Below are 10,651 nucleotides of genomic sequence, written 5' to 3' on the forward strand. Positions count from 1 at the left end.
TCCGTCTGTCCGTCCGTATGTCACAGCCATTGTTTTCCGAAACTATAAGAGCAAAAAATTTTTTTTCATCAAACATACGTGTGGGGTATCTATCTATGGATAGGTCTTCAAAAATGATATCGAGGTTTCTAAAATACTTTTTTTCTAAACCGAATATTTTGCGTGACAGACGCTTCCAAAGTGGAAAAAAGTTGCAGTAGTCCTCTAACTTCTAAAATAAGAAAATGAAAAATCTAAAATAAACATATGATGTACATTACTATAAAAACTACCTACGAAAATTGTTTTGAACGAGATCTAGAAAGTAGTTTTTTTTTAATACCTCGTAAATCGTAAACCGCTTATTAATTACCGCGTAATCTTTCATACTAATAACTTAAACAAAAAATAATAATTTTAATTTCATAAATCAATGGTACGGAACCCTCGGTGCGCGAGTCCGACTCGCACTTGGCCGGTTTTTTTTAATAATACAATGCTTAAATTAGTGGATTATAAAAAATCTTAAAAAAGTACTCGATTTATACAAAACATCGATGTTTTCTTCCAATACATCGAAAGAAATCGATGTACAGTTTCGATATATCGAATCGAAAAAAACATCGATGTTTTTTCAAAGTGGACACCCCTAAAATGAAATGAAAAATGAACATTGAAAGAAAGAAGGAAGGTGAACGAATTATGAATGAATGAGTGACTGACAAACTGACAGCTGAGCATAGACAAGACAGAGCCCCGATTACGGTATTTTTTAACGTCAACAATCCAGACACGCTTCTCGATTCTGCGATACGATTGGTCGTTCAACAGCGTACGTCAGTTGTTTTGACCAATCGTATCGCAGAATCAGAAACGCGTCTGGATTGTAGACGCTATAAAAGTTACCGTAATCGGGGCTCTGAGCTTATAAGTCATTCATTCATTCAACAACAAAAGACTGACTCATTCATTTGCTAGGGATGTGCATTCGCTTTTATCTAAATATCGATAAATATCCAATAAGTTTATTTGTTTTTATCTACCAATGTCAAGTGACCCAGAGCCGTAAAATAAAATATAAAAAAATAATGTCATGCGTGTCATGCTTCGACGTCTTGTCTTGCGTCAAAAAAGTGAAAATTGTTTCTTGTCGCAAGTTGTGTATTTTATTTTTTAAATTAAATTAATGCTATCAAGCTTTTAATTAGATGTTTTACGTTTTATTAACTGGTTGTATATTTAAGTATTTCTTAACTTGTAGCAGGAAAATCCTCTGAGAGTTACTTTTAAAGAAGATATCCTGGAATCTATCTTGAGATCGTAAAAATAATAACACATTTTAGAAGCACGTAGAAGCACGCAGGTTTTACTGAAATCTACAATGGCTACAAGAAAGCGTAGTGGTTCTGGATCAAAGAGACATTTGAAGGAGAAAGTGGTACAGATATACGAGTCGTTTTTTAGAGGCGAAGACCTGACCAGTGATAACCCCACTTTCTGGGATGAATTTTTCCTCCTCAAACCAAAGATCCCTCAACTTGAAGCTGAAATCCACAAGTTATCAGTGGAACAGCTCAACAATATGAAAGATAGTATTAATTTATTAGTCACACAGTGTATAGAAATGCTAGGACAAGAACACCATATAAGGTACATGTCCAATTAGTTAATGAATACACTTTTCAAACTAGACTATCTGCATAAATAATTTGTCAATTAAATTTTTTGCAGGCTTGTTTATGCCCTTCAAACATTGAGTGCACTCCTCATTACTATGTACCAAAGGGCAAGTCAAGACTCCAATGTAAACATTAAAACCCTACTTATAGGAACAGAGAATGCTGATATGAAAATGCAGAAGTTATTTGAACACTGCAGTACTATATTGTCAGGTATAAAATGGTATTGCTTCTGTTGCTGTTTGAATGATTTCATAAGTGATTATTATCTTGATAAATTTGTGGAAACTAAGGGAATGTATGGGTTCCCATTCTATCCTAATTATGTGGTATTTAAAGAGAGGTGTAGAGAAACTTGATAGTAAGTTTAGGGAGTACAATAAAGGGAAGTATGATCAAAACTCTGTTATTGAAACTTCTATTAGGAGGGTGAAAATGTGTATATTTAGATATTCTCATAATGAAAAATCTTATGCATTTTCCAGGTGATGTGCCTGAGAGCTTGAAATCAATGGTATTGAAGTTATTGCTGATAATAGCCACTGGGCTTGACAACATTGATGACAATGTCTTGGTTGATTATTTAATGCAAAATTCCTTATTTGAGCCATTAATCCAATTACTTTGCACATCGACTGAAAGACAACAACATGGTGAGCACAAATAATGTTCATTATTTATTTATTTAACTATGAGAAAACTGCTTTGTTTAATTATTGTACTTATCTTTAATTCTTTTTCAATTTCAGGCTATGATGTTGTGATTCTGTTAATGTTTTTGGTGAACTACAAAAAACAGGAGTCTGCCAACCCATATGTAGTAAAACTATCAATTCTTGATGATGAACTGGCTTTGAATGGGTAATTATCAGTTATCAATATTCATTATAATATTAGGAGAAACTAATTTGACTGTTGAAAAGATAAAAAAGGACTGTTTACAAATTAAGTTCAAATGTAACTATTACTTAATATTAGATTATTTTATGCATTTCTGAGTGTTAATTTATTTATTCTTCCATTGTTATCAGGTATGGCCAAGTTATAACTGCAACATTGAATGATTTCGTGATGTCTGCGTTCGGCGGCTTGCAAGGCGGCGGCGGCGGAGGCTGGCTCTCCTCTTTAACCAGCATGGTGGGAGGCATATTCCTAGCCAGTGATGNACTCTTGCTTTTTGACCCAGGAAACATCCCTATTCATAACGTACGATTATTCTGTCATACTCTTTGTTTAACTGACTTTATCGTACGTTATGAACTGTCAAATGATTACGATTGCTTTACACAATTCTACCTCTGATCTCAGCCAAACCTGCTATCCAAATATCAAAGTATCTATGATCAAGAGAGCTGATTTATTAGGGTAAACCACTGCTCAAGTAGCACTACCTTGTCAAACCCCAACCAACTGCAAATCACCTGATTAGTCTTGACGACACATACTAAAAAAGCAGATTAAAAAAAATACCTAATTAATAAAGGTCAAACAAGGTCACGCCGCCGACGCCGCCGCCGCCGAAGTCAAAAAGTCGGCGCGCCGCCGCCGGCCAATTATATATCGGCGCCCACCTCTAATACAGGGTGTTGATTTCAATCCTCGCCATATTTAAGGAGTTGTTTATGAGGCTTATCTTCTTAATCGGGCACTCTTGTCAGAGTGGTCGTGGTTGCGCTGACGAACTACATGGTGGGGTGATGTCATCTCCGAGGGTAGCTCTCCTGGCGATGTGCTTCCATTTCTGACGGTTAGAGGCGTCGCGAGTACACTGGACCATGGTGGACTCAATGGCCTTTGTGATGGCGTCTATCCGGCGGGTTGGCGATCGACCGCGTGCTCTCCTGCCTTCCACCTGGCCCTGAACTACCAGTCTCTCCATCGAGTTCTCATTTCTAGAGACGTGACCAAAGAACTTCAGTATTCCACGGCAAAAAATTCTACTTTCGTTTGTATTTTTTTTTTTTTGACAATACCTTTAATAAGTCATAATAGATCACCTAAATAAATATGGGGGTGAATATCAATAAACTCGTTTTTTGCCTAATTCCGGTGGCGAATTTTAATTTCCACTTTCCAAAACTTTTTTGTGGCAGAAATAATAGTAAATAACTTGTATTATTCAATGATATGGTAGAGATCAAAATATTATTAATACTTCTCGAGATATGTCAATTTGAAATTATCAAGAGCCACCGAAATTGTATTTGAGCCACCGGAATTAAGAACCAATCCACCGAAATTTATTTATACAGCGGACTTCGGAATGTTACGGATGATTGTCTCAAATTACTTATTTATTTGTAATCAATTAAGTATTATTATCCAGTAAAGATGTTTATAATTAAAAACAATATTCAGGCCTGTGTTGTGACCCTAAAAAAGCATCAAATCTTCCCACGTGAGTCGTAATAGCCGACTAAGGAATCAAAATACTGGAGGGTGGGCTGCAGCATCTTTCCGGGTATTATACTACCATACTGGAACTACCAACCAGCCTGTTAAGCATGGTGATAACGGCAAAATCCCTCCATAGAGAACAAATCCAAAACTTTCTGGCTCTAGCCGCCAACAGCCCCGTTATTCTAGAGTCATCACAAAGACATCATACATGACCCTCAAACCCAGAAACCAACTCTAGTCCCGGGAGGGCACTTAGAGGTTTTCAAGCTTCTGAGCTAGACCGAGCTCAGTATCAAGATACGGCGAGTACATCACACAACTTCGATTCACTGACGATATTGTAGTTATGACTGAGACCTTAGTAGACCTAGGTACAATGCTCCAGAGCCAATAAGACCAATTCCGGCAATAGATTCGCCACCGGAGCCACCGAAATTGCGCCACCGGAATTGAAAAACTGTTACAAAATTCAAATTATAAAGAAAACTATAATTCTGATCAATAATTTCTGTATGCAGATACAACAAAACACCAAACTTTAATCATGTTAAAGAATCGTTTAGCATCTAAGTAAGTAGCTTTCACTCATACACTTGCCAGCGAAATTGAAAAATTTTGTATTCCTGTGCCGCTGATACAAATATTTACGGGTCTGCTGGAAAAACAATACCACAAGTCGCAAGTCTTTATAGCCCGATCAGGAGGACACAGTTGAGTGATGCAGGGAAGAAGAACTCTACGTCTCTCAAAGCTTCTTTGGAGAAGTAAGAGAGTGTCGAAATTGAGCCACTGTAATTGCTTTTTTTCGTGGGACAGTTTTGAAAGGCTATTTTAAACACTTAAAATATGAAATATCACATTTCTTTCATATCATTTGGAAGTCTTATTTAATGTATTTTATGGCTATACTATTTTTAAATTACTAGAATCCCCGAGAAAGAAGGAATAACACCATTTATGAGTAGAAATAGAGTTAGGACGCGCCACCGCTATTAGATTTTGGGTCTTTGAAAATTTTTTTAGTACATAAAATAACTGCCTATTGTCCTGAAGACTTTGCTATCATGTAAAACGATGTATAAACTATATACAGAAAAAAAATCATCGCTCTAGTTACATTTCTCCCATCGATTCTCAGCTCCGCCGCGTAAAAAACGTGTTTGGGATATTCACCCACGGCGAGGATTGAAATCAACACCCTGTATTTTAATGAATTTTGGACATTATGGTCTTTAAAATATTGTTTACATATTTAATTACTTAATTACTGTCAACTAATTATGACGGTTACAAACTGTAAAAGGAAAAACAATATTTTATCAGAGTGCAACGTGACTCTTGGGATGGTGAAATATCGAGAATAATATGTATATCGATATTTAGGTATTTATTTAAACTTTTTCACTTAAAAGTGACATACAGTGGCGAGCTTAATGGGTGGCATTCTCTACCAGTCAATCACAAATCAAGCAGAGAAACTAACGCCCGTACTCACAAACGATGCTTGCTTAAGTGAAGCAGCAATCGAACGCACAGCGTTGAATAGAGCTCTAAGATTGGTTTGTGTGTCACCCTGTGCATCCACGCGCACTGTGAGACCTCATAGTAATGTTTGTAAATAATCTTTATTATTCTACATTTTTTTTTTACCAAAACGAATAACAACAATATAGGTAAAGTAAGTAAAGTAAGCTTTATTAATAATACAATTAAAAAAACAAAGTACGAATATGTATGTACTACATGCATCGCTGCATCGCCCCGTTACTTTATTTATCTTAATAATTAATTATCGATGTTCTTTGAACCGCACTAAGCTGTGTAAATGTTGACTCGTTTAACAGTCATTTAGGTATAGTGATAATAACTCAGTTATCAAAATATACAGCAATTGTGAACAGCCGGCAATGGCGAACGATTCCTCGTATCTCGCGCCTTCAGTATTTTTAAATCATGGCGGCGGGCCCTACCCAGTTATGGGCCAAAAAAATAACCTAGACATCGCAAAATCTTTACGTGAAGTAAAAAATTACGTGAATTTAAACCTACTGAAAGCAATAATTGTAGTCACGGCCCATTGGGAAGAAGATATCGTGTCAATATCGTCCGGAGAAAACCCAGATTTGTTGTTTGACTACTACAACTTCCCGCCTGAGACGTACAAATACAAATATGGCGGACGCGGCGACCCGGTTTTGGCGCGAAAAATTTTTGACGCGCTGTCAAAAGAAGGCATAGACTGCAGGCTGGACGACAAAAGAGGTTGGGACCACGGAGTTTTTGTTCCTATGATGCTGGTTCGTCCTGAGGCTGATATACCAATAGTACAAGTGTCTATATTGAAAAACCAGGACGCGAAGCAGCATTACGAATATGGAAAAATATTGGGACAGTTTCGTAAAGATGGTGTCGCCATTTTTGGTTCAGGTTTATCTTATCATAATATGAAGAGGTTTAGAGAAGTTGATACGGCAGAGGAGTTGGAAATAGAGAATCAGGAATTCGATGACTTTCTAAATAAGGTTTGTTACTTTTTGCATCATATTATCCTTATCATCATTGTGTATAATTATTGTGGTAACTACCTATTTGATAAGATAATAATATTTACAGAAGTATTTATAAACTTTGTGACGGTTGCAATCGGAGCATAAGAAAAGTGAAGTCTTTATTTTGTGGTCGATAAAAACCCAACCAGTGAAGGTCAAGTTTGTCCTGTGGGAAAGTTATCTATCATTGGACCCGCAACGAAATTAATCAGCAGAACATAGGAGGAGTTCGAAGTAAGATTCGACTTCTCTCCAATGAAAAGCGACTGTTAATTTAATACTAGCGGCCGCCCATAACTTCGTACACGTTGACCCCGTTTTACCCCCTTAGGGATTGAATTTTGCACAATCCCATCTTAGTGAGCACCTACGTTTTAAAAGGAGCCCCCATGCAAAATTTGAAACTCCTAGCACTTGTAGTTTCTGAGATTTCGTGATGAGTGAGTCAGTAAGTGACCTTTAACTTTTATTTAATCAATCGTTTCTGTTCCAGGTTTGCACAGGTGACGAGCAGACCCGGGAACGGTTAATATCCTGGAAGACTGCTCCAGGTGGTCTGCAAGCGCACCCCGAGAGCCACGCTGACCACCTCATGCCTCTCGTGGTGGTCGCGGGTGCTGGCGGCCCGGTCAAAGGGAGGAAAGTGTTCGAATCCGCTTTCTACAACCGATTCAGATTGAGCGGGTTTTCTTGGGAATAAAACACTTTATTACACCATTTGCCTGACATTTCATTGCTAATATTATTCATTAAAGATTGTTTTACACAGAGAGATTGATTGAGATTTATTACACTGAGGTTTTTCGTGCTCCAATTTTGACAGTTGGCAAAAATATTGCCACGTCGCCATCTTAGATTGAAAATGCTGTTTTTGGAGAGTCGCAATTTACAGATGCGCGATTTTCAATATAGACAGTGTCACCAGTGTCACGTAGTTTTCTTTAAGGTAGCCTTTCGAAGCGAGTTAGTGACGCGGCGTTGGTGGCACAAGACCAAAGCTAAAGACGCTGCGTCTGTGACGCTTAGATCGAAAGGCTACCTTTAGAGCCGAATTTCGAAATCGCTTCACTCTGGCGTTTTTCTGTATGTTAGTTTCTTCGTTCCATGTAGTGAATTCGGAGTTAAAACACACTTTGCAACTTTTCCATGGGGACTGGATTCACTGAGTCTCATAATTCAGGACTATTACGACGAGCAGTCCAGGGAAGGGCTGGTATCCTGTGCGAGTGCTCCAGGTGGTTTGCGAGCGCACCCCGAGAGCCACGCTGACCACCTCATGCCTTTCGTGGTGGTCGCGGGCGCTGGTGGCCCGGTCAAAGGGAGGAAAGTGTTCGAATCCGCTTTCTACAACCGATTCAGATTGAGCGGGTTTTCTTGGGAATAAAACACTTTATAACACCATTTGCCTGACATTTTCATTGCTAATAAATTATTTAAAGATTATTTTACACAGAGATTGATTGAGATTTATCACACTGAGGGTTTTCGTCACAGATATGGATAGATGCAGCATGTGTCAAAAATTGTATGAAGCCGAGCGTGCCACTTTTTAAACGTCATTAGTGTCATTTTAGCGAATTTTAGGGATTGCCGCAACGTAAAAGTAATCGTATCATCGTACTGCATTTGCAAAGTCATCGAATGATATCGTGCGACTCGATTCGAAAATTAATTAATTCCGATAAAACTGATAATTTGTTAAATGCAAAACCAAAAACATCTTTATTTACCTTTTTAAAATAAATTAATTCTTACAAATCGTCAAATCTCGTTTTTTTTTTACCCTACCAGCGTTTCAAAACATAAATTTGTCAAGTGCATGAATACATGCATCAGTGTGTGTCTTATTGTTATGAGTAAGTACGGTTCCTTGGGATCGGTATGAGTGCACCACATACAGGGACCATGGTTTTAACTCTTAAGAGTACATCGCAGGATATGTATTAAAAACAATGCTACTTTATACTTCTTCTACTGCTACTTTATTCTAATTAATTATTTGTTACTTGTGCTGTTAATTACAATTCTCAATCCGTAAATAATTTCTTCTTTCTCCCGTGTTCGTACTACTGTCCTCGTAAAATCATCGTAACCGATTGTTGTAATCGGATTACATGAACATCACTCGACCATGTATGTCCATTTGGACATATCGGAATGGCACGCTTTGACGATCAACTTGCTGTATCTACTCTAATCCATATCTGTGGTTTTCGTGCTCCAATTTTGACAGTTGCCAAAAATATTGCAGCGCCGCCATCTTGGATTGAAAATGCTGTTTTTGGAGAGTCGCAATTTACAGATGCGCGATTGTTTACTTTAGAGGGTTTCTTTTGAATATGGACCGTGTCACGTAGTCTTCTTTAGTGCCGAATTTCGAAATCAAGGTTTTCTTGGGAATAAATGACTTGCCTCAACCTTCTTATATTGAGTGACAAGTTCCTGCATGTAAAACCCCTGCGTTTTGTGTTTTGCAACCCCACCCTCCCATCACCTTCCCCCATCTAACTTTCTTCTCAATCTCCCTTTGGAAGTCGCTTCACCACCCTTACCTCTCCAGCCCCCTTTTCAACCCCCTCATGCCCCTTCACCTGAAACTTCTGGTACGAAGTCTCCTGCCCCCTCACTCATCTACAAAATCCTTAAATTTTCCCTAAATCCCCCTTCTAACTTTCTTCCCAGTCTCTTGTTGAAAGTCGCTCCACTACAACAATATCCTTAGCAATTTCTCATTTATGGCAAAAGTTGCCGTATTTGTTCTGTCAGTTCACTTTATATTAGATGTGAATATAATTGCAAATCTTTAATGCAATAAAATTATGTGTAAATCATAGTGAAAGGATTTGTTTACTATAAAGGGTTATATAAATTAAAACACTTTTTATACCTAAGCAGAAATAAACACTAGCTATTGGCATAGTTCCTTGCTTTTAAATAATGATACAGTAGAGGTACCAACTTTGAAAAAGAAAAAAATCTTTGTCTTTGAGGATTTCCTACGACTAGTCCTGCACTGCCCGGGTCCAGGCGCTTTCCGTTTAAATCTATTTCCGTAACCTTTAGGTCGTCAGTCCATCGAGTACCTACCCACACTACATATTCATTTTATAATTTTTACGATTAGAATATTTCTAGACATACCAAATAAACGTAATTTGCTTTCTTTCTCAATAGCCTATGACGAAGTGATTATAAAAGTTACGGCTTACTTCACGACTGATAGCCGCTGGGTATTCCCCAGTACCTACTACCTACCTGCTTAACTATACGGTTAATGACCTTAACTGGACCAGAGATTCTTCACAGCGCCTTTTTTATGTGACAGGAGGCAAACTAGCAGACGGATCACCTGATGGTAAGTGATTACCGTCGCTTAAAGACACCCGTAGTCCCAGGGGCGTTACAGGTGCGTTGCCGGCCTTTAAGGCACATTTAAGGTGAAGATACGCTCGCTTTTTCCTGTGATGCGGATTTCGACACGCGTGCGGATCACTTGTTTCAAATCCAGAGATCCCGGGTTCGATTCTCAGTGGAGGCAAAATTATCTGCTTGGCTACCACCATCTTACCTAAGTCTGTCTTCATAACAACAATGTTTAACAGTATACTTTTATTAGAAATAATTATAATTATGAATGGAGTTGAACTCAGGACGAAGAAGAGTGTCTCTTAAGTTCTTAAAATTGTGTCCTACCTGGAAATCGAACCCGGGACCTTCACAGCCAAATTTCAACTCTCTAACCACTAATCCATAGGTTTACCTAAGTAAAATATTCACTTAAATAGCTAAGTATCAAAATAAGGACGGAAACACGGGATGCAAATCATGCAAAGTGGAAAAGTAAATGTATTAATGGTTTTTACCAAATTCCTTAGAAATCCGGATATATGTAGTTACTTGACATAAACATAGTGCGCTATTTACGTAGTATAGCAGTAGGTATGTAACTCGTACGTAACCTCAAATAACCCGTCTGAGGCCTTTACCTAGGTGTTGCCATGTGGAAAGGATTTACCACTTTTTTGGGGAAAACCCGGTTCAAAC

At 38.1% G+C, this 10,651-nt stretch overlaps 2 protein-coding genes across 2 annotated transcripts; both read left to right on the forward strand.

Moving 5' to 3' along the window:
• The first annotated feature begins 1,076 nt into the window (after nucleotides 1–1,076).
• LOC114357205 (armadillo-like helical domain-containing protein 3) lies at nucleotides 1,077–4,220 on the forward strand. Its single transcript, XM_028310717.1, has 6 exons — nucleotides 1,077–1,629; nucleotides 1,711–1,871; nucleotides 2,144–2,311; nucleotides 2,408–2,519; nucleotides 2,690–2,817; nucleotides 4,192–4,220. The coding sequence occupies exons 1-6, from the start codon at nucleotides 1,361–1,363 to the stop codon at nucleotides 4,218–4,220; spliced, it is 867 nt and encodes a 288-aa protein (XP_028166518.1). The 5' UTR covers nucleotides 1,077–1,360.
• A 1,710-nt stretch (nucleotides 4,221–5,930) lies between these two features.
• LOC114357211 (extradiol ring-cleavage dioxygenase-like) lies at nucleotides 5,931–7,324 on the forward strand. The gene is made up of 2 exons (XM_028310723.1): nucleotides 5,931–6,580; nucleotides 7,101–7,324. The coding sequence occupies exons 1-2, from the start codon at nucleotides 5,966–5,968 to the stop codon at nucleotides 7,305–7,307; spliced, it is 822 nt and encodes a 273-aa protein (XP_028166524.1). The 5' UTR covers nucleotides 5,931–5,965; the 3' UTR covers nucleotides 7,308–7,324.
• The last annotated feature ends 3,327 nt before the right edge of the window (nucleotides 7,325–10,651 follow it).

The sequence above is a fragment of the Ostrinia furnacalis genome, unplaced genomic scaffold, assembly GCF_004193835.3.
Source record: "Ostrinia furnacalis isolate ACB-3 unplaced genomic scaffold, ASM419383v2 OfSCF3063, whole genome shotgun sequence".
In the NCBI taxonomy this organism is placed as follows: Eukaryota; Metazoa; Arthropoda; class Insecta; order Lepidoptera; family Crambidae; genus Ostrinia; species Ostrinia furnacalis.